General features: G+C 35.1%; 4 protein-coding genes across 5 annotated transcripts; 3 read left to right on the plus strand and 1 right to left on the minus strand.

The window, feature by feature from the left end:
- Positions 1 to 5,323, plus strand: LOC110377495 (cyclin-dependent kinase 8). Of its 2 annotated transcripts, none has more exons than XM_049847448.2 (8): positions 1 to 455; positions 765 to 1,016; positions 1,345 to 1,534; positions 1,831 to 2,044; positions 2,447 to 2,615; positions 3,175 to 3,291; positions 4,189 to 4,273; positions 4,801 to 5,323. In XM_049847448.2, exons 1-8 carry the CDS (start codon positions 210 to 212, stop codon positions 4,929 to 4,931), a joined length of 1,404 nt encoding a protein of 467 aa, XP_049703405.1. In that variant the 5' UTR covers positions 1 to 209; the 3' UTR covers positions 4,932 to 5,323. The 2 variants fall into 2 exon arrangements, with proteins under 2 accessions (XP_049703405.1, XP_049703406.1); XM_049847449.2 differs by having other exon boundaries at positions 2 to 455; positions 4,189 to 4,261.
- Positions 5,324 to 5,432: 109 nt separating this feature from the next.
- Positions 5,433 to 14,412, minus strand: LOC110377491 (mucin-2). Its single transcript, XM_021336412.3, has 3 exons — positions 14,253 to 14,412; positions 7,019 to 8,173; positions 5,433 to 6,415 (listed from the first exon to the last, which is right to left on the minus strand). The coding sequence occupies exons 1-3, from the start codon at positions 14,290 to 14,292 to the stop codon at positions 6,252 to 6,254; spliced, it is 1,359 nt and encodes a 452-aa protein (XP_021192087.3). The 5' UTR covers positions 14,293 to 14,412; the 3' UTR covers positions 5,433 to 6,251.
- Positions 14,413 to 15,508: 1,096 nt separating this feature from the next.
- On the plus strand, positions 15,509 to 19,809 carry LOC126056041 (acyl-CoA Delta(11) desaturase). Its single transcript, XM_049847455.2, has 4 exons — positions 15,509 to 15,633; positions 18,151 to 18,361; positions 18,476 to 18,812; positions 19,033 to 19,809. The coding sequence occupies exons 2-4, from the start codon at positions 18,163 to 18,165 to the stop codon at positions 19,511 to 19,513; spliced, it is 1,017 nt and encodes a 338-aa protein (XP_049703412.2). The 5' UTR covers positions 15,509 to 15,633; positions 18,151 to 18,162; the 3' UTR covers positions 19,514 to 19,809.
- Positions 19,810 to 20,653: 844 nt separating this feature from the next.
- LOC110373037 (uncharacterized) lies at positions 20,654 to 23,456 on the plus strand. The gene is made up of 7 exons (XM_049847466.2): positions 20,654 to 20,947; positions 21,219 to 21,278; positions 21,351 to 21,472; positions 21,884 to 22,040; positions 22,251 to 22,361; positions 22,767 to 22,904; positions 23,220 to 23,456. Exons 4-7 carry the CDS (start codon positions 21,981 to 21,983, stop codon positions 23,451 to 23,453), a joined length of 543 nt encoding a protein of 180 aa, XP_049703423.2. The 5' UTR covers positions 20,654 to 20,947; positions 21,219 to 21,278; positions 21,351 to 21,472; positions 21,884 to 21,980; the 3' UTR covers positions 23,454 to 23,456.
- The last annotated feature ends 131 nt before the right edge of the window (positions 23,457 to 23,587 follow it).

The following is a 23,587-nucleotide window of genomic DNA, read 5'->3' on the forward strand; positions in this document are numbered from 1 at the left end:
ATTCGACGAACGACGAAATATTTGCACGAAACGGAAACGAATGCAAAATGGTTATATTAGATTAGACAGCCTTTCAATATAAATTGTTTATTAAGAAAGGCAAATACTTGATTACAACGGAATTTGTTACATTTAGTTATTTATGCAAAATCTAGTAAAAAAAGTTTCGTTTCATTTACTGACATTTTAATTCTAATTACTCAGCTACGATGGGTGATAATTTTCAAAACAAAACCATGGCTCCGGTGATGATGGACTATGATTTCAAAGTGAAGACTCAAAATGAACGTTCAAAGGTCGAAGATCTTTTTGACTTTGAGGGATGTAAAGTCGGTCGGGGTACCTATGGTCACGTATACAAGGCTAGGCGGAAAGACGGCTCCGATACCAAGGATTATGCTCTGAAACAAATTGAAGGAACTGGGCTATCTATGTCTGCTTGCAGAGAAATAGCGGTAAGTTTAATAATAAGGTATTTGAGTGCAATGAACAAAACAACAGGTTATAATAATGTTTCATTTTGATTTTTGTGGCTGTAAGAGGTAATGATAAAAGGTACTGTATAGGTACAGCCTGCCAGCCAGTATTGCTCCATGTTTGACCCTAATATGACCACTTATCTGGAGGACAAATCAATAAGGTTGATATTATTACCTTTTATTAAGTCCACAAAGTCCAAGCAAGATGCTAATCACTTATGATGCAAAGTAAACGCCTACGTTGCCTATAAAATGAATTTTTAAGTTCAAATTCTTTATTTCCAGCTACTAAGAGAACTCAAACACCCAAATGTAATAAACCTCATTCGAGTATTCCTTTCTCACACTGACCGCAAAGTTTGGTTGCTATTTGACTATGCTGAACATGATCTATGGCACATTATCAAGTTCCATAGAGCGGCTAAAGCTAACAAGAAGTCTGTAATGGTGCCAAAAGGCATGGTGAAGAGTCTTCTCTATCAGATTTTGGATGGGATACATTATTTACATTCTAATTGGGTATTGCACAGGGATTTGGTAAGTGTTGAATTTATTTGCTTATTAGAAATTAAGAATATGGCTCTACAGCAATTTGATTATATCACCAAGAAAAGAATACCTATCTGATTGTAATATACTATAACTATACATAAACTAACAATTAATTCAATAAGTTTTTTTGGCACAAAGCATTAGGCAGTTTTGTAAGCCCAGGTAAATGGCTTTAAGAAGTCAGATAGGCAGTCACTCCATATAAATATCCATAAAACACTGGTACTCACCTGCGTTTGGTTAGAATCGAAGCCCCCAATATAGTTGTGTAAAAGATGGACAGATGATGATATATTTTCTTCATGAATTCCAGAAACCTGCAAACATTCTGGTAATGGGTGAAGGACCAGAGAGGGGCAGGGTTAAGATAGCAGACATGGGTTTTGCAAGGCTGTTCAATGCTCCACTGAAACCATTAGCTGACTTAGATCCTGTTGTAGTCACATTCTGGTACAGAGCTCCTGAACTGTTGCTTGGTGCAAGACATTATACTAAAGCTATTGGTAAGCTATGTTTTTATTATTATATCAATAAATGTGATGAAAAATTTTACTTTGTTATCATAGCAGAAAATACACACTTTTTTCTGTATTGTCATTATACGAAGTACTGCCATAATCTATTTTGAATTGAAATAAGAAAGTCTATCACAAACAAGTAATAAGGCAAAAAAAAATAGTTCAATTCTTTTGGTTGTGTGAAACCCTTCCAGATAATTTTTGAAATTCCAGCAAATTAGTTAATAAAGATTTTACATAATACTTTATTAAATAACGATAAATATATGTCCATATTCCAGATATTTGGGCAATAGGCTGCATATTTGCAGAATTATTGACTTCCGAGCCCATATTCCACTGTCGGCAAGAAGACATCAAGACTAGCAATCCATACCATCATGACCAACTGGACAGGATATTCAATGTCATGGGCTTCCCTCAGGAAAAAGATTGGGAAGATATCAGGAAAATGCCGGAACATGCCACTTTAGTCAAAGATTTTAAGAGATCAAAGTAATTTTATTATAATACTAGCATCCTCCACTGCCCTCATCCTGTCCCTCGGGAACTACTTCATGAAAAATAAAAAAAACAGTTGCCTTCCTCTAAACATGGGCTAACTAATACTGAAACAATTTTTTACATAGATTGACACCAAGCTACCAGAGAAGCAAACTCTTCAGTTGTATAAGAATATGTAGAATATGGAAAAACATGTGAAATATGAATATCATATCCTGTATCTTCTTCAAAAACTAGATTGAATTTGAAGTACATCCTATGAACCATGGTTTCTCCAATGACATCCAATATTAAGTTTAACTCATAGATCATTTAGAATTGGAATGGAGATAAAGTAATTCTTTTATAAGCCTTGTAGTTCATTTGATGCTAAACTTATGTTTTTTTTTTCAGCTATCAGAACTGTTCTCTAAGTAAATACATGGACAGGCACAAAATAAAACCAGATAGCAAAGCATTTAGTTTACTACAGAGGTTGTTGCTCATGGACCCTAACCGGAGAATCACATCAGAACAGGCTATGCAGGACCCTTACTTTACTGAAGATCCACTGCCAACACAGGTATAGTTGACACACATGCATTTATTTGTAAGTTATGGCTAATGCTCTCAGTGCAGCTACATCTAGGTTTAACTGGCTTCAGCTAAATGTAAACGACTGAATGCAGCTAAACTTAGTTATGTCCTCTTAACTTCGGTTACAACTAGGTATAATCTCATCCTAATTGTGCAGCACTGTATCAATGTTCAATTCTCAAATATATTTTCTTATCTTTCTAATGTGAGAAAGACAACACAAATAGTTTAGTTATTGGTAGTATTCATAGTATTATTTTTAAGGAAGTACATACTTTTTATTTTTTTATCAGAACAGTTTAAAATAGCAAAACAAAATAATCTACAGAATTGAAATGTTTTTTCCTCCTCTTGGCACATTTTTGTTTTGTGTACACTATAGAGGTACAGCATTGTGCACAGTCTTAGGGTTGGACCACATCTGGCAGCACGGAATCACCTTTTTCCGTCGCCCTTTCTCTTTCTGTCGCTTAAAACTGCTATTTGCTAGACCAGATGTGGTCCCTTTAAAGTAATGATTACTAATGCACATGTTTTGTCCACAGGATGTTTTTGCTGGGTGTCCCATCCCTTATCCGAAGAGAGAATTCTTGACCGATGACGACCAAGAAGATAAAAGCGACTCCAAAGCTCGCCAAAATCAACAGCAGCAACAACCGAATGTATGTACTTTGTTAATAAAATACGACCTCGTTCATTGTTTCCAACGATGTAACGCGATATCAGGGGCCCGATTCTCTTAAGTCAAAATTGAATCGCAATAGCAGTTTCAACCATATCGGGCATTCTGCTACTAATATAAGACCAATTGTATTTCAACGACGCCATTCTGGTGATATTGGTCTATACGGTAGTTTGCTCTACAATCATGACAGAAAAGGATAAAAACGTTTATTTCAAAGAAGAAATAGCGGAATTGCCACACACGCTTCAATCGTAATTGAGTCGTGATTAGATCTCAGTCGAATGTGAATCGTATGTAAAATTAGGAGTCGGGCCCCAGTTTCTAATGAAGTCTATATCTTTTGAAACTATTTTAGCAGTTAGAAATTGTGCGTTGATTGACTATGCAGCCAGCCTTTCTTACTATAATTAAATGGCTCTAAAACCTCATACACCTCACATAATACTATAAAAGAGGTCTGTCTTGTTTTTCTCTCTCTTTTTCTAGTGTAATGTCTTCTAACTGGAATTTATTTAAAAAGGAGAATTAATATATCTTGGACCTGAATGGTAAATGGTACTGGTATTTCAGTTTAATATGTAAATTGATAGAGTAGTATTATGTTATGTATTGTAGATAGTACCATTATCTATTTATAGCTATCAATAAATAGAAGTGTACATTTTCTTAAAATATATTGAGTTGAACCAGTCCTAGGGTACACTGGGGTGATAACATTCACTGAATCAATTCAAGTATTTATTTAATTCATAAAACATCCGAATTGAAACCCTTCGCCTTTTTGAGAAGTAGGTTAAAAATTGCCTTATCAAACCTTTCAATCTCATGTAATATTTTGGGGTTTATTAAAATGTTTCGTTTTACCAAATTTCAGACACAACAGAATCAAGTGCAAGCAAACAGTCATGATCACGGAGCGAACAACGCGAAGAGGATGAGAATGTCAGGTACATTATACCGTATGTTATTAGTTTTTATTTATTTATGTTCGTACATAGAGACCAGTAGGTATACTCATATTCACCTTAGTTATTAGCATAGCACTAGAATTTTCAGTAGATTTTTCATTTTTAATTATACATAATTATGTCAGCCATTAAACCAACTAATCATGTGTCTATTTCTTGCATTTTGTAACTACCTGTACTTTTCATTCCTTGACTAACAACATTAAAAACATATTATAATATCGCATTCAGGGCTCAGTCCAAATCATCGATGCACAAATGTCAAAAAAACCTTTATAAACTTTTCGATTTTGGTTTTAAATATTTCTACATAATTTTCGATGGTCAAAGAGATCAGGATCAGGAGGATCACTTTTATATTTTTTTGCTGTTTTAAAATTCAGATTAATTTGAACCATTACCAAGCTGCATTCAGTCGTATTATACTCTTCAATATAACCCGAATCTAATGACAAAAATGTTATTGGGCGATACGATTAAACTATCTTCATATTAATTTGGATGTATTTGTGACCCAGGACCGAATCAAGGTAACAACGCGGGCGGCGGAGGACAGCAAGAATTCCATCAACAACAACAGATGATGTTTGGTGGCCAACAACAAGGCGGGAGTTCCCAACAACAAGGCAACTTTCAACAGAGGTTTTAACGTACAAACAACGCATTTGACTAAGTATTTAAGCCATTCAAATGTATGTAGCATAGCAAAATGTTTGTAAAAGACTGACATTTAGTATTCTCATCTTTTTCTCCGTTAATGCATTATTTGAGTATAGTACCAAAAGTATGCATTAAAATAATATTTATCGATATTAAACTGATATCATACAGACAAAATGAATATTAATTTTATGATTTAGTTATTGGCATTCAAGCAAATTATAGGTGTAGTTTTTTTGTATGTATTCGAATTTACTTCGTATAACTAAGCGAATAGGGCTGGGCCTAATCGACAAATATATCGATGATCTGAGTTAATTGAATAATATCATCATAAACACCTTTCACAAAACCATTTTGACAGTATAAACAAATGACTATGACTAAATAACATTGTAAATAATAGATGATAAGTGTAATTTGTATAAAATCATTTTGAAAATAAAAATCTTAAAAAGTACAACAAAGAATTTGTTAATTAAAACTACAGTTACTTTAAAAAATATTTATTAAACAATATCATAAGATATCAAATATGTACATCTCTATGGACGGAATAAAAAGTAAAAAGTAGATCTATCTCTTACAAGAAAATTAAATAAAGTTAAACCGTCTTACCACAAAATCTTTTAAACGTCAGTTTAAGACTTGTCTAAAAAATGACAAATTATGACGTTGAAATAAGGTCCATTTTGGAACCACATTTTTTTTAGACAAGTGTTTGACACATGGTTAAGTTTTTGTAGTAAGACCATATCAGTCGAAATTATGACAGGCGGCAAAGATCGACTGTTCATTTCCCAAACTCATACACGAACTTTCATTTTTCATTAAAAATAACATAACTCAGTATACCAACATGAATGATGCTTACTTCTAATGTCTTTACCGTTAAATTAAAGACAAAGGTATAAAAAATAAAAAGATGATAGGTGAGCCCAGTGGAGCATAGACTATAAGATATTTGCAATAATTATAAAATCAGTTCAACTCTCTTACTCCTACATTATCTCAGTATATCGACACTTATCGATAATGAATAGTTTAGAGCATTTTATTTTCTACATAAATTGTTCGATAACGACTTAAAATAAAGTGTTTGAGTACAATCTGGCACAATTTTATTATTTTCACACGTGGTTAAAAGTCGTAGTGGGACTGTTAAAAAACCTAAAAAAGGCTCTTCATTAAAATGTCGTGGACGTTTTGACGTCAACTCTCTGGCATGACTCGTTTTTTTTTATTTCGTCGCCATTTTCTCTGTCGTACGTGAATTAGTTTTCTAAAGTCTATACAAAAACTTGACCCATTATTGGGGTAAACCTGAGAATTCGACGATGGTTTTAGTTCCACTATTGTCAATGATGTATTGTGCCTTGTTCAGTTCTTCTCTGGTGAGCTTTGTGTTGGAGTCAACCGTCCGGATTCGTGTGCGCAGCCGCCCGCAGCGACCGTCCAGAACCTTCTCGTATGCTGAAAATTAAAAAAAAAACATGGTCTATAATGCAATGCTACATGGCACCAAAGTATACTAAACAGGTTTCTATACCCAATTATTATAGTAACGTTAGTAACATCTTTCTAGGTGTTACCTACTAGCATAGTTTTGCAAGTACATACTTTGTTATGTAGAAATGCGATATTTTTAAAGTAAAATAGTTTTTTTAACTGGTTTACATGCACTGGTTACCGTTAAAGATTGTTTATTCATTCACCGACTGAGGAAATCGTTTTTTTATAACAGTTTAACAGTGAAGCGATAACGCCTGTTTGTGTAATGCCAGTATCAATCCGGTTGGATCAGTTAAAAAATGTTGTTTTTTGATCACCAAAAAAGATAGTCAATAAAATTGTGCTCTGACATGCAATACAGCAATAAGTACACAAAATAATGACAGATTTGTAACCGATATGATGAATGGGAGTTAACCAGTTAAGTCACAGCAATAGATTGCCAAACATAAAAAAAAAAAAAAACTGAGTGACCAAAGATAGTTTAAAAAGTTCCGTTACTGGCATTGGTGCAGTTTGGTTGGTAGCTCTGTAGAATATAAATGTTGTAAAAAGTTAACTTACGATCCTTTCTATAGGAGTTATGGCAGGCCATATGACAGACAGATGGGAAGCCCTTCAAAGTGTTCGGATCCAAGAAACCGCTCGCCAACGGAGCTGCGCATATCGGCTCCCTTCTACCTCTGCATCCGTCTGTACACGTCTCATAATTATTCTTCCTAGGTCTGCTTGTTCTACGGGTCCTGGTCGTCGTTGGTCGTCTCGTGGTCGTAGTTCTTCCAGGTGTGTTGAAGTTCACATTCGTTATAGAACCACTGGGAGCCACCACCCGAATTCTTAGAGGGTAGAGTGGAGATTGAGGTGTATTTGTTAGATTTTGGCAGTTGGTGGTCCTGGTAGTTGTTTGAACTCGAACTGTTGATGGCACCGGAGTTGTTGATGTTGGAGGTGCCGTGCGGGTCGACGGAGGAGACACAGTGGGAGATGGTTGTATGAACACTGTCGCTGGTGTTCTCGTAGTAGGAACTTGCCCGACTGTACTACTTTGCGGCACTTCTTGTGACGTTCCTACCTGCCCTGGAATTCCTTGAATGGATTGTGGCGCTTGTTGGTAGATCAAGAAGTAGTTAGATAGAGGTGATAATGTAGATGATGGTAATTGTTGTTGCTGTATAGACGGCTGATCAGGCAGGCTCTGACCTGGCACTAGTTCAAATCGTATTTGTTGCGACTGAGTTAGCGGGGGTCCAGATGGTTGCTGCGGTTCAGGTGTTTGCTGGATCTCTGGTTGTATTGAGAACGCTGGGTCCGATGCTGGTTGGGTTTGTTCAGTAAACTGAGTGATTCGTTCAGGTTGCGCCGGTTGGTAAGGTGTCGTTGGGAATGTGGTTGGAACTGATGTTTGCACTGACGACGGTGGTAACGTGTGTACAGATGGTGGCAGTGGTGTCGAAGATGGTATTGTTACTACAGACGCAGATGATGACCCTGTGGTTGATATCTTCCTCGGAGGTGGTAATGTTGATAACAACAAAATCTCGTCCGGCACGGAACTGGATTCTTTCGGCAAAACAACTATCGGGTTTGTTGTAGAAAACGGTGATTCAGTTGAGAATATCTCCGTAATCGGTTTAGGTTGGAAGCCATCATTGATCACGTTTGCCGAATACCACGATTCTGGTAAGGAGTCCGATATTTCAGCTCGGCATAGTTGTAACACTGTAAAATGGAAACAAATATTACATTAGACACTAGTGAATTTTCTTAACAAAGTTAAAACTACATTTATTGTAACAGTAAAAAGGTACTATCCCAAAAGATACCTAAATACGCATTTTTATTGCTGTGGGAATTTTAAACGTTAGACAACGTTGCAAACATTGAAAATATGATGGCAATCATGAGCAACATCGTTTAGCTACCTATAATTCAAACGGTAAATACAAAACAGCTGCATAGCAACACTGAGATAATAAACAAAGCCGATCGCTGAGTTGATTTACGCATATTTGCTTCATCACATCCCGTCTTGTCAGAACCAGTTTTCAAGGTCCGCTTTTTGCGAATCTCGTCTCCAGAGAGGTCAAATACCTCAGGGACGGAACCCTTGTGTTGTTTCATTGAGTAAATTGCATGCTCTATATATATTACACAATGAATACGAATGGTAGGCGCGCCAATTCGAACTTTCTCGTTGACCAGTGAGCCGTGCCTTTACAAACGCCAAAATATTTATGGACGTCTGTTTTATAATATTATTATGTATGTTTTGAGTTGCATTAAGCTATGCCATGAAACTATTGTATGTATAAGAAAACAATTTGTTTGAGATCGTTGAAAAAGTCTCCCATTGTCTAGATTTTCCATTGTTGTGTGAAAAAGATGATGTGATTTCTATGGAAGTAGATGTTTTAGTTAGTTTACATTTACAAGATAGGGGAATGTAAATATTAGGTATGAAAAGGTATTCTACTCAAAGATTTTGTAAACAGTCTTTACTAAAACTTCCTGCTTTACAAGATTAGGATGATGTCACGTAGCTTCCTACGCAGAAATCGATCTATATGCAATTTGAAAGTGTTTCTATCTTAGAAAACATGTGTTAAGATTCAATTTGTAAACAACGAAGATTAAAATGTATAAATAAACACGTTTTGCAATAAACTGCGTAGGAATTTTCTATGATTCATGAGCCTAGAATTCTATGCATTTGGATTTAGACTATGTCAACTAGTTATCGTTGGAAATCTCGATACAGAATTTTGAACTTATCGATCTTGTGTTAAGGTTTAATGTAGATAATTTTCCCTTTATTTGATAATGTTGTATTGCCAGTGAAGTTAAGTCTAGAACTCGTACTCATATAGGTAAGCAACCTTGACTTAGTACTTAGTCAATATGTCGTTAATCAATATTGAACTTTATAGCATTGACATTAGGTATAAAATTGTGTTTAGTAAATAGCCCATAAAAGTGAGAGAGGACAATAAATATTTTTTATTATTCTTTTCATAGCCCTATAGTACTAACTTTGATTGATGTGTTGGTAAGTTTATATTAGGTTCTTAAATAGAAGTTGTAAAGTACGTGAAGTCAGCTCTATGTACATTGAAAGAACATAAGTAGGTACATAAGTGTTGAGTATTTGTAAACGCGGTAAAGTGTAATAGTTAATTGATGATTTCCAGTGCTTTGCAATGGAAGGGTATGTTGCCGATGTGCAAGAGGTTTTTTGTCTAATTCATGGAAAATGAATTAAATACTTTAGGAAACCTAAACTCAGCAGTTGCTGGAGGAATTTTTAAATGAACTGGTATTCTGGTAAAAGTTAGGCACAGACTTAAGTGGAAAGTGATTTGAGTTGCACCACAAATCATCAATTAATAATCGTCTAGGTGCCCCATTAGATAATAATAATACCTGTCTAACAACAGGAGTTCCTGATCTATATTTTGCTCATTGCGCTTAATTACCACATAAGTATGTAGATCATAGTCACACTAGACCAACGATAAATGTATAAGCAATGAAGATAGCAACGAGGCGTCAAATTATACAGGTTCGGTTACCAAATGTTGGTCTAATAGAAATGTTAATGGCTGACTTTACAGTCATTTTGGATGCGTAGGAGCGTTATAAGCAATTTTTTGTTGTTTTTGAAGCTTGTTGATAATCATTATTGCGTATAGGTGTTGGTTAATGTATGACCAGGATTATAAGTCTGGTTAAGTATACGTTGGATACTGGCTTGAAAGAATAACGGATGGTTTCACTGTTTTTTTAAACGCTTCATTTGTTAGAGCAATGGGTTGAGACGCCGTGGAAAGTTGGTCGGTTTCCTGGTATCTGTCTGAGATTGGGATTCAGGCCTTGAGAAGATCTGAAGTTCAAAATCTAGTGAGATGAAGCAGTCAGTTCTTAGTACAATTCGATATATCGAATTGTACTAAGATTGTCGATGATTAATGGAGGAGATAGGAACTACGTAGGCAATCAGAATAAGATGCTGTATCTTGTCTTTATTGTGTGAACAAACCTACGAATTTTCATTCAGGGCTTTAACTTCATTACTAAACGATTAAGCTAGAGCAACAAACTTGACGCTTTAAAAGACCTTTATAGGTTTAATTGGAATAACATTTTTGAGTTTCAGTTTAGTGACATGAACATTTCATGGTTAGAGTGAGAATGCGTGTTATGCGTGTCCCAATATCTACTACAACCTTATAGTGACATCGTATTTCCATGTAAGTAATTAATATTGACAGTAAAATTGTCTTGCAAATCAATGATTACAAAAACGATAATTGGAGAAAGTTATACTTACCGCTATAATTAGCCTATGACATTACTTGTATGGTTGTATGGGAATGGCAATAATTGCTTTCTAAATTCTAAATGCATATTTTTTGTTGAACAAATTGTTACCTTCACTAACGACAAGTTTCAATAAAAATCTTTGGTACAAACCTACACAAAAAAGAAACAAGTGATTGAATCTTTCTCCCATACTTTTTCCACGGCTACACAAATATTTAAAAGTAAACAAAGATTTATCATCTCATACATTCTCAGAGATAATATGTAAACCTGCTTGACCCCTTACTATGGGATCTACGTATCAGTTAAAACAATGAAGAGTGTAACGGTCGGAGTGACGGAGTTGTTAGAAACGACTAGAGGTGACAAGATGTAGGTACCTATTGTTGAACAACATGGGATGTTACTGAGAAATCGTTTTCTTTACATAACTTGGAACTTTCCCGATAATGTGTGTGATTGTCGTTGCTTTTTACTGCAAATAAATTCTACGTCAGAGGCCGTCAGGTGGATTTGTCACTGGGGCTCGATGACGCTAGGGAAATAAACTCACTCGATATAAGAAGAATAACAAATTAATGTGACTGTGCCAAGCTGTTGTGTCTAAAAGCCTTTTACACTATCGAGGAAACAAATTGCTGTACATATTTACCTACCATCCTTACTATAACACAAATGTGAATGACATTCATTCACGCTCAAACAACTATTTAGTAAGAGATAAAGTCAGATTAAGGCTACTTTTTAGAATGGCCAGGTAAACCATGGTAAATAATTGGTTCTCCGTTAACTATAGAACGATTAAGATTTTCTTAGGGAAGCGAATTTAACGTTGGTGTTTCCTCCAACTCTGTTTACACTACAAAAATGTTGATAGTATCCCAAGATGATTATTATGATAATCAATGAAGCAAGAACAAAAACAATTTGGAACCACGGCGATATGTTTACCTAACACTCGACTACTTACTAATTGATGGGCTCCGAATTTACGGTCATTCACACAAGTCATTTGATTATATAGTAGAGGAACTGCAGCATATTTGGAATACTGCAGGTAACTTGGAATACTTCGATATCTAAATATATATAAACGCCATCTGAGTTTTTATGCCGTAAACATAACGTCAAACGATAAACAAAGCCATACAGCATTAAAAACAGGACGCCATCTTGACATTTCGGCTACCAGCCCCCAGCGAACGAAACGCCTGATTTGAAAACTTTTTCGGTAAGAATGCAATCAGTGGTAATCATTTGCTGTAACACTCTAAATCTTTATTGTAATTATTTCAATTGCGGAGTGACCTTGTTAGTTTAAGATATTACTATAATTTTGTGAATATTTCTAGAATAAAAAATTTGACATGTAATTTTAAGTTAGGTTGGTGTGTTGTTAATTTGGAATACCGTGTTTTTTTTGCTTTTCAGTTTTTTTGGGAGTCGGTTGTATTTATTTGTAAGTTTCTTTTTTTGTAAAGAGCCAATGACTATAAAAATATTAGAATTCTATTAGTTTCTAAGAAAAAGTGTTAGCAATTTTCAAAGAAAAAAAAAATGAATATAATTTGGAATACTATATTCCAAATTATCTGCACCCTAAGTCAAATCACGTTTTTGGAGTATTTTTAGTTTAATAGGCATTTTGATAATATATCTGGTATTTTTTATATTTGATTGTTCTCATTATTAAAGTTTAATATTTTGACAATAATTTAATGTATTTTTTATTGAGCTATCCCGTTTCTCCTTCAATTTATTTTCAAAAAACAAACTGGTATTCCAAATATGCTTCACTTCCTCTACTATAAATTAAAGGGGAAAAAAGAACGTTATTGGCGTTGGCTGAAGGAAAACAGAAGTTATTATAAGATAAACAAATTATTTTACATTGAATCCCTAAAAGCAGGGAAATCCTTACAACTATTATCCTTTCAACTAAGGAGAGAGGTATCTAAACTTTACTCGTAGGGTCTGATCCTATATTATTGAATATGGAAATCATCTGACGGACCCTCCCTCTATGGGTGCAGTGGAAGGGAGTGTCAGTGTTCTTTTGGATCCCTTTGTTTACCAGGACCTCGGTAACTCTTTCAAGCAGTCCCTCAGCCCTGATGCTGGATGTAGGACCATCAACTGTTTAAGTATGTTATGAATTACATTTTTGTTTAGCTCTCCTGTCCTCCGTAGGTCAAGTTGATGTTACAAGACACCTGCCTGCCAGTTGAGATACATTCAACACTGTTTGCTTACACTACGTAACGCTATTGAGTTCGTGCATCGCATACGAGGCACTATCGTTACATGCTAAAGCATAACTAACAATGAAACGTAACTGTTTGCGTTGCTAATGTTAAAACTGCCGTTTTATTAAGTTGTATTATTATCTATAGTCGATGTGTATATTGACGATATGTTACCCGCGGTACCGAAATTCTTTCCTGTATATGATGTTGATGAATGGCGAGTGACCATGCCGTTGAAACTTACCTATGTATGTCCCAAATTCATAATTATTTGATCAGGTCAAGTTCAAAGCCGGTTTTCAAGAAAATAAATAGGTAGGTATTAAGGTTACGCATGAAGTTTAAATATGAATATACTTGTGAATCGACGAATCTCATTTGATTGGACAATGGAAAAACAGGCTACTATAGCTCCTAGTTTTTATGGGTTATCTGGTCATAAAGAATGGTGATCGTGTCGGGAATGTAGAAACACTGAATATTCATCAATCAAACGTATAGACAGTCACATGAGTCACCTACAAGCTGTCGTTTTACCATGGTCCCGTTACTTTTTAGTTAGTTCCAAGTAGGTTTCTCAAAAAGATATATCTACATACCTACTATGTAAGGCCTAGTCAAAGAAGAAAAGTGGTCTAATTATACTTAATGGGTTACTTATAGAATTTCCTGGGTTCGGATGTACCTATGAGAAACTAATGTTTATGTGGTACAGGAAAAGCAAACGTAAGAGTAGAGTAGTAACGGTTGTAAACAAATTGAAGGAAATAAAAAATAGTAGCCATCAGGAACAGCCCAAAGGTTCTCCCTGGTTATTTAACTTTATCTCAAAACATACAATTAAGTAAAACTATTAAATAACTTTGTTAACACGACTCTCAGATGGTAGAGCCAACAAAAACAGTTTGACACATAAAAGAACACAAAACATTCACCAATAAGAAATTTTCCGAGAAGAATAATACAAGTTATAACTTATAAGTTGTTCGAAGACCATATTTTTTATTCCCACTTGTTTTACGCAATTTAAAACCGATTTCAAGAAGGCATGATTACCGCAAATAAATGCATAACAAAAACTAAACGCACGATACGATCACAACACAAATCCGATTATTATCTAACAAAACGTTCACTGCACACACACGATAAAAAAGCACGTAGATGAAAAATTGCACTGAGATATGAGTTATAAAGTTAAAAATTGTATGGGTAATGTGAGTTAGACTTACAAGTTAGAACGAAGAGCGATCGCACGCGCATGTACGCCATTCCGGTCGGACGGTGACGGAGTGGTGCGGCGGACTATCGAAGCCCACTGAATGCCCACCACTAGAGCGAACTTGATTGGGTCTCTCAGGTGTTTCCAATGCTTACGATTGAGCGGCCTGAGTTAGCGGCGTCGCTCGCTTGTTTTATTTGTTTACTTATAACATGATTGAAACTGTAGTTGATATCAGAATTTTGATAAGTAATAACAGATTCATTGACAATTTTAGCAGGTTCTCCAATTCGTGCAGATTTAGGTATATTTTCAGTCTTTTACGTGCTCTGCGAGGCATTGGTGTGTAAAATGGTAAGAAGCAACTTCCAGACTCAGGGCTGCTTTATGAAAGATACTTAGAACACACAAAGAGAATTTAGCCCGACTCAGGAATTGAACCCGGGACCCAGTAGTCGCTCTTGGACTCACTTCGCACTCGGTCTGTCTGTCAGTCTAGTCACATTATCAACCAATCCATTAATCTATAGGAAACTCCCACTTCAATAACAACAAAAAAATATATCCAGGTGTTATTTAGATATTATCGAAGAGATGATTGTTTAAGATTATCTAAAACACGTGAGTTTTTGTCTACAAAGTCTGCGACACTATTGATACGGCAACTTGATTAGAAGATATTGAAACGGCTAACGAGCGTTTAAGATATCATTAAAGTGCATACGGTAAAGTGGCGTAACTCTAAATATATAAAGAGCAGGTTTTGGAATAGTTGCTTCAAGTCGATATTTCAATACAGTATATTTTTTTCGTTTTAATAGAGAAAAAAACATTTATTTCCATACCATTTTTTTTAACCCATACAACATACATCACTATCATGCGTAACTATTAACCTACTGTCTATTCGAACAATTTATTGTGTTGTCCGATGGGTTAAATGATGTTGTGTTAATGATGCTTAATTAATCAGCTTTTGCGTCATGACATGGAATTTATAATATATTTTTTTCAACAACATGACAAAGTCAGAAAAAAAGTAGGTACAGATACACTGTTGTGTAGCTCACTTCAAGAATAGAAAAATTGCAGGGTCAAATTTTGCCATTGTAACGTGCAAAATAATAAAAAACTAATAAAATAAAGCGGCGGGACTGACTATTTTTTTTGAGCAAATAGCCTAAAAAAAGCATAAATAAATACTGCATAGGTACTCTCTATTTGAAAAAGGTGTAACTTAAATATTTGAAAACTTGACATGTGCCCTTTTCTTAGCAGAACGTACGACTAAACCAACGAAACTTTAAAAGAGTCGACTTTTGGTCTTCGCCTTCATTTAGAGTTTATATCTTCAAGTAAAGGTTGTGAGCCTTGGAGGGCGTAAAAAAATAGTAAGTTTATATAAAATATATATATATATATATATATTTAATCTAAGAGTGGCTTACGTGATTTCGTTAATAATGATCGATTACTTATTTTAAAGACTAAAGATAAATACAGGTCTTAGAAAACCCACAATGTAAAAATAAAAAGATTTTTGATTGCTATTTATATGTCGATTTACCTAATTGATCTCAGTGTAGGTAATTGTGAAAATAGTTTTTGCGTGTTCTTCGAAAAATAACCCAGTTATGCTAACAGGAATAATATTTTGGAATTGTGACGTCGTTACACGAAGAAAAAGAAGATTTACTGGTTAGAATTGCTTAACCCTGCTTACTCGGATTGTGTCCCATTCATACAACGTGACTGTATTGCCCCAATTTAAAGGTCCCAATATTATTAGTAGGTTCTTGGTGAGTCAAACATGAGACAAAGCAAGGCTAGTTTGACTTAGTTGTATCACCAGAAAACCATTGGGACCCTCACAAAAATTCCGTGAAATTATCAACTCCAATAATTTAGGAAAAAACATATTAAAATACATATTAACATATCTGAAGTGCCCGGAAACTCTTCAAAAGTTCGAAATAATAAAATGTTCCATAAATCAATCACTGTCAGGAAATGCGTGAGTGTGAGATTTTTAATTTAATTAAGCAAAACAAAGGGAATTGATAAATTAACATAAGTAGGTACTTCAACTCGAATTCTGATATGATTTTGATGAAACTTAACCTGTTTCGTCTATCTATAGGGATAAGTTTGCCACAATTTCATGGAGATACTTACGTAGTTTGCCTAAGATACATAGTAGGCAACTACCTCTACATAGGTACGTAATTTTTATGATATAACTATATCATAAAAATACACATACAGGGCTCATAATTTTTTCCTGCCCTCTTTGACCTTCCTGAACGTCAGTAAAGCTTAGATTGTAGAGGTATTTATACTACAATAACATTTACTAAGATTCATTTTTGTTTTTGTCATTACTTATTTGAGACGACTAAATTATAAACTAATAGAGAATTTTTGTTTTCTTAGTAAGAAATTCGAAGATTTTCATAATAATTACTTAAATGGTTATATTTTAATTTACTTAAAACATTGAGTTGGCACAAACCGCGTAAGTAAGCAAAAAGTAGTGGCTACATATCTGCATTTAATAATTAACGAGTGTATTTAGTTAATTTTAACTCTGATATCAAACGTAAACCAGCTTGGATCAATTAACTTGTTTTTGGTAATTCGGTCAACTGGCAAGTACTTGAGTACGAGAATTTTTTGCATTTGCTATTTAATTCACAGGATTTACATAACTACCAAGGTACTAAAATTAATCCACATCTTATCTATATTTAAGAAATTAACCCAAATATGGAAATCAGTGGTAGCCACTCAATACCGCATAGTTATAGGTAATACTGGCTCTGAGTTACCGTGGCTGGTTGTGGTACATAAATGGCTTCAAAATAAAGGTGGGTTTTAGTCTGATAAGATCTGACAAAAGTGAAGTCTGAAAGCGTGGTGGAACGCTATACCCACAGCTAGAGGGGTCATTTGATGATTTCCCATCACAGAAAATTAGAATCATTTTAAGACTGTCAATGTATCACACTACTATTATTCCGTATTTCTATTTATATTTTGAAGGGAGAGTTCTACCAATTGTATCTTCTTACAAAAAAAAATACTAACCTTACGTTTATACCTTTATTCGTCAGTTTAAAACTTTAGGTTATTAGAACATTTTCTTATCTTAATAGGCTAGTCGTTTATTTTTAGATGGTAGTTTCCGTGTTTCTCCTATATGACGAATGTTTGTTTGACAAATTTATAGGTACAATTTATAGGTCAACTTTTGTTTAAGTAATAGCGTCATGGGTCCATCGAACATAAGGTCAGCGGTCAAGTAGTGGACGTGTGACAATGTCATGACGTTCTAGGTCCTGCCTGTTTCTGAGAGTCAGAAGCCATGAAGTCTAACAGCCAGTCTTACCTGAGTTGAGGAGATCAGATAGGCAGTCGGTCCTGAGTAAAACATTGGTGTTCAGGTGCAAATTTTTAGGCTGGAAGCCGAACATAGTTGGGTAGGCTAACATAGTTGATGGTCCAAGCTGGTTTAATATTTTATCGAAATATGGACTTACCGTAAAGTTTAAGCGCCTGTCGCGCTATTTTGAGCAATGTGATAAAGCAACCTATAATTGACATATTTACGCAGGACTTATTGCAGTTGTAAACGTGTATATGTGAGGGTATTTGTAAATAGGTTGTTGGTGTGCCTAAATAAATAAATAAATAAATAAATGTGTATTCGATGCTCTTTGCCTTTAAAAGAAAATGTAAATGCACTTATTTGTCCAAAAACGTATCTTGACTAATTGTTAACTCTTTCCGGGCCTATTTTCTTCAAGATTAGACAATATTAGCCATGAAGATTATCTGAATAATATCGATTACCTATTTTATTCCCTGATTCTTATGAACAGGTTATTTACAAAATAATGTTTTTCCAGACTTGGCCCAACATGGCCCAAAGCTATCAATCAACTACGGTTTTGAGTGAGGAGAAAGAACCAACACTGCAACATTTGGTGCCCCAAGCATCACCCAGGAAGTACCAAATAGTGTATCCGAACCTCATTACGTTTGGTTACTGGCACATCGCTGGACTTTATGGCCTTTACTTGTGCTTCACTTCTGCGAAATGGTCTACGATTTTATTCAGTAAGTAAATATGTTTCGAAGTAGCATAAGTAACCTCTTCAAAATTCTGCTTTCAGTCACCAATTTTAATTTATGGATTTGCCAGTATCATTAAAATATCAAAATATTTTTTAGGTTACATCCTCTTCGTGTTAGCAGAAATAGGCATCACGGCTGGCGCTCACAGACTATGGGCCCACAAAACTTACAAAGCGAAACTACCATTAGAAATACTCTTAATGGTATTCAACTCCATCGCTTTTCAAAACTCAGCTATTGACTGGGTGAGGGACCATCGTCTTCATCACAAGTACAGCGATACAGATGCTGATCCCCACAATGCCAGCCGAGGGTTCTTCTATTCCCATGTAGGATGGCTACTTGTGAGGAAACACCCTGAAGTTAAAAAGAGAGGGAAAGAACTCAACATGTCTGATATTTACAACAATCCTGTCCTGCGGTTTCAGAAAAAGTAAGTTTGCTACATAGGTACATAGAATTAATTAGAATGAATAATTTGATGAAATGATTACGATTGTTATGATTTTTAACTGTAATCAGTGTCAGCATCGAAAGAATGATCAGATTTACTAAATCAATTAATATTCTATACCTATCGATCGATACATACCTAGAGGTAGAGCACATACAGATAAACAGATATCGTGTAAAAACTTCCACTTTCTTTGCAGATACGCCATACCCTTCATTGGGGCTGTTTGTTTCGCTTTACCTACAATGATACCTGTTTACTTCTGGGGAGAAACCTGGTCCAACGCCTGGCATATCACCATGCTTCGCTATATCATCAACCTCAATGTCACCTTCTTGGTAAACAGCGCCGCTCATATATGGGGATACAAGCCTTATGACGCGAAAATATTACCTGCTCAAAATGTAGCAGTGTCGGTCGCCACTGGTGGAGAAGGTTTCCACAATTACCACCATGTCTTCCCTTGGGATTATCGGGCAGCGGAACTCGGTAACAATAGCCTCAATCTGACGACTAAATTCATAGATTTATTCGCAGCAATCGGATGGGCATATGATCTAAAGACGGTTTCGGAGGATATGATAAAACAAAGGATTAAACGCACTGGAGATGGTACTGATCTTTGGGGACACGAACAAAAATGTGATGAAGTGTGGGATGTAAAAGATAAATCAAGTTAAATGATGGGTAGAGGTTGTAATGGAGATTGATTCCTTATTGTGATATTATAATTTTATTTATTGGTATAGTTAAGTAGTTTATTGGATCCGGACTTTGAGATTTACCTGGCATTGTAAATAAGACAAATTAGTTAATTGATGCTATCTCATATTGCCGTTGCATAGTTATAAAATTAGAAGCTAAATCACGTGGCCAATATGTGTAATAAATCTGCGTTTAAGTTTATGATACCCGTGATAATAACCCATTGTTATATTTATAAGCGACAATAATCAAATAAACCAATTTAAAAGGTGCATAATGAGTTTTGTTGTGTTTTCCGACTAATTGCAAAGTGCGATAAGTACATATTGACCTGGTAACCTGAAAGCTCGAACTCAATATTTGAGCTGTGGATTCAAGTGCCATGTCATTAGTTTGTGGACCTAGGAAGGAGATAAGGTGCTCCCCAGAAGAACAATTAACTTGCGCAGTTTTACGTTTTGTCTATTTAACGTATAAAGTTAATATTTGAGATTGCGGAATGGTTCTAGTGACTTTGATTATTGCGCAATGTTTATTAAACAATGTTATTTGTAAGTCTAGGGGCCGCCTGTGATAAGGTTATTTACAAATAAATACTTATATTTAATGAATGTATAATGTCTGTTGATTTAGTAATGGTATGATCACCACGATTAACGGTGGCCTCAAAAAGCCGGAATGGCTTTCTGAAAATTTCGATACCTTAGACACATTCAAATTATCTATTCACCGTCCAAGACAAAATGAAGTTCACTATCTTAGAGCAATCTGCTCTGTTAGAAAATTATCGACAGACACTTATTCAAGAAAGAACAAAATACCTACATGTTCTTCGTTAGGAGAAACCTACTTTGAATCAAGTAGGTAAAGATGGAATTTTTAACTTTGCTACAGACCGTATGTGAGATGAAACCCATATAAGATATAGAGTAGGTAACAATATTGAATATTTGAATTGAATGAAAGATGTTTTCAAAATGAAAATATACGTTGATATCGATTGATATCACTGACCTGTTGATTTTGAAACGATGCAGATCTAAATAAACGCAAAGATAAGATTCGTTTTTAAATGATCATAGAGATTTTGATAGCAAATTCCATAACCTTGTCAAATATGTATCTACTCTGATATGTACTGTCACAAATTTCATGGATGACATAAGTTTCTTTACTAGTTCTTTTTACGTAAATATTTCTTCGATTCGGTTTTATTTTCTAATGCTTTTACCATAATTCGATGTTAGTGGATGTATATTTTATCGATAAAGTATATAAGTGTTTGATGACCGCACAGACCACAAAAATCTTCAAAGGTGATTCTCTCCGGGTCGTTTTACGGAATCATTATAGTATTGTGTGCTTGCATAGTTCTTAGTTCCGAAAATGCAACCTATCTGCAGAGACAGGTACAGTTTTTAGATTTATTTTATTTTATTTTGAAATAACATAAAATATTTTTTCATGTTCCAAGATATTTTGTACAAGACTTACTACATATTCAAGAACATTTTTTTGTCGTGCTGTTGGTGCATCTACCATCATATGCGTAGCCTCTTTCTATGTTGGGTTCGACTTCCAGCTAAGCATGCAATTGGAGCACAAATATGTATAAATAAATAAATCAAGAAGAATAAAAACTAAACAATTAGAGATGATATAAATCTATATGTTTTTCAGAGACGCAGCAATTTTCGAAGATATGGTACTAAGGTAGAATTAGGGCGCTGGTCGCATCATGTAAGATTTTTCATTTTTTTTTTCATCTACATTGTCTAATCATTTTACTGATATATATTTTTTTATTTCAAGGTCCTCATCTTCCGATTAATCGATAAATATAAGTCTTTATATCGCGCCTTCTGCGCTGGAAGTATTATTGGGGAGACAAGAGTTTTAACTTCAGCCAATTGTTTTCTCACTAACAGGAAAAGGTAAGCTAGTAATATTCAACTTTTTATCCGGCTGTGGAAAGTAATTAAGGCTCCCTAGCTGGTTGTCAGCCACGACGGCTGTTCTCGTATTAGGAGGTCAACCAGCTGCTTAAGACATATTACAGTGCACAAGCATTTGTGCAGACACATGTGAATTCTTTATTCCTTCGGTCTCATAGCCTGATGGGATACCAACCCCGATAGGACCGGAGAGAGATCGTGCAGGTGCAGGACTGATGCACGGATGTATCAATTTCCAACTTACAGACTCTGGACTGCTTTGTGAGTTTCTAAAAGTCACAAATCACGGCAGTCACGCTATGCAACATCTAGACTAACGAAGCAGACAGGTGTGCAAAGTAATATCTACATAAAATAAATTCAAGAACAAAAATTGCGTTTTGATTTCAGGAAAAGACATGAATACCGTCTTGTAAGAGTGGTGGCCGGTATTCTGAAGACATATGCGGCAGAGCCGGTCTCAGATGAAGTTCAACAATGGCGATCAATGAACCATGTGTATTCGCAAAAATTCTATAGATTCCCTGCTTTCAACCTTGCTATTGTGGTGAGCCTATGTTCATTAGATTATTTTGCCATGACTATGCTAGGATGTAAGATATTGTTTTAAAGGGAGTTTTTACTCTGAAAAAATCTCCTCAAAATCCTAAAACTCAGAACTTTTAAGACTAGTTATTGATCTACTTAGAGAGTTACCATGTTCTGTTCTGACGGCACATAGTGCATGGTGTTTATTTAATGATGATATTCTTTTCAGAATGTCACTAAGCCTTTTGTTTTCAACACCATGGTCAACAAAATTCCCTTCGCTACTCGAGACTATGATTTCGACGGTATGTGCACAGCTTCAGCCGTTAAAGCTTCGAAGGTGAGACGTCCATTAGAACTGTTGGTTGTTCCCTTTTTAGTTTCGTGAGATTGTACCTATTTATATAAAGGAAGGCTGGAGTTTCCGTTTTATCACAGTGCGTTGTTCCATTCTCTCTATCGATAAATCAAAGTATCAATAAAAGATTAGAATAGATTAGAAAATTATCAACACAGGAAATCACAATACACAAAGAAGAGTACAAATGGCGGCCTTATCGCTAATCAGCGTTTTCTTCCAGACAACCTTTGGATGGAGTTTATCTAGTGAATAACTAGAAAATGGGCAGTTTAGGGTGTACATATAATGAATAGATAAATATACGATAGATACCAAAGATATAAAAGCTGAAATAAAATATTCTATTTTGACAAAAACGAGGTTAAAAATGGGATTGTCTTTCAGAGCTGGTCCAAAGTGAAGTATTTGTACACAGAAGAAGTAGAAATGATGACGAGAGCAGAATGCGAGAGGCTCTTGTGCAGAAGTTGCAGACTCTTTATGTGCTCGTTATTCGATAATCGAATCCGATATGCATTTTCTGTATGTTATTCTTTTTGTCTTCGTGCCCGTAGAGAGTATTCATTATGCTTTTTAACAATCTTTTAATAATTTTAAACTTTGATTTGTTTAATTTTGTGTTGTTTGTAGATTTCTTAGGAACCTATCAAAAAATGATCAAGACTTGGCTAGCACATAAAGAAGAAAGGGTCAGCGATACTTTTTAATTGGGTGCACGGAGTAGTTTTAAACTGGGACACGATCACGGAGTTAGGAAAAATGAGTCATTTTGTTCTTCATGGACACGACAATTGTAATATACATACATAGGCATTTAACAATGATTAATAATTTCAGGAAACTGAAGGAGGAGGCCTAATATGCTTCGACACGGGTGATCCTGCCGAGGTGAACCCAGACCAAGGCGTGTTGGTTGCCGTGACAACGATCATCAACATCGGCCTTCCAAACCTTCACATGAAAGTGGGACTATTCAACAAATGGGTCAAAGATAACAGTTGCAATATGTGTGCTAACAAATTTGTAATGATCTCTTGCATTATTGTTTGTATTAATAAATATTTTTTTTGAGTATCATTTGATTTATCTGATTTTCACAGTGAGCTATATACCTAAAGCCGTAAGGCAGTACAGCAATACACACGAAATAACTATATAAAATATACTCGTAGTTATATACACACAAAAAATTAAACTGAAATGAA

Source organism: Helicoverpa armigera, chromosome 7, assembly GCF_030705265.1.
Source record: "Helicoverpa armigera isolate CAAS_96S chromosome 7, ASM3070526v1, whole genome shotgun sequence".
Taxonomy (NCBI): Eukaryota; Metazoa; Arthropoda; class Insecta; order Lepidoptera; family Noctuidae; genus Helicoverpa; species Helicoverpa armigera.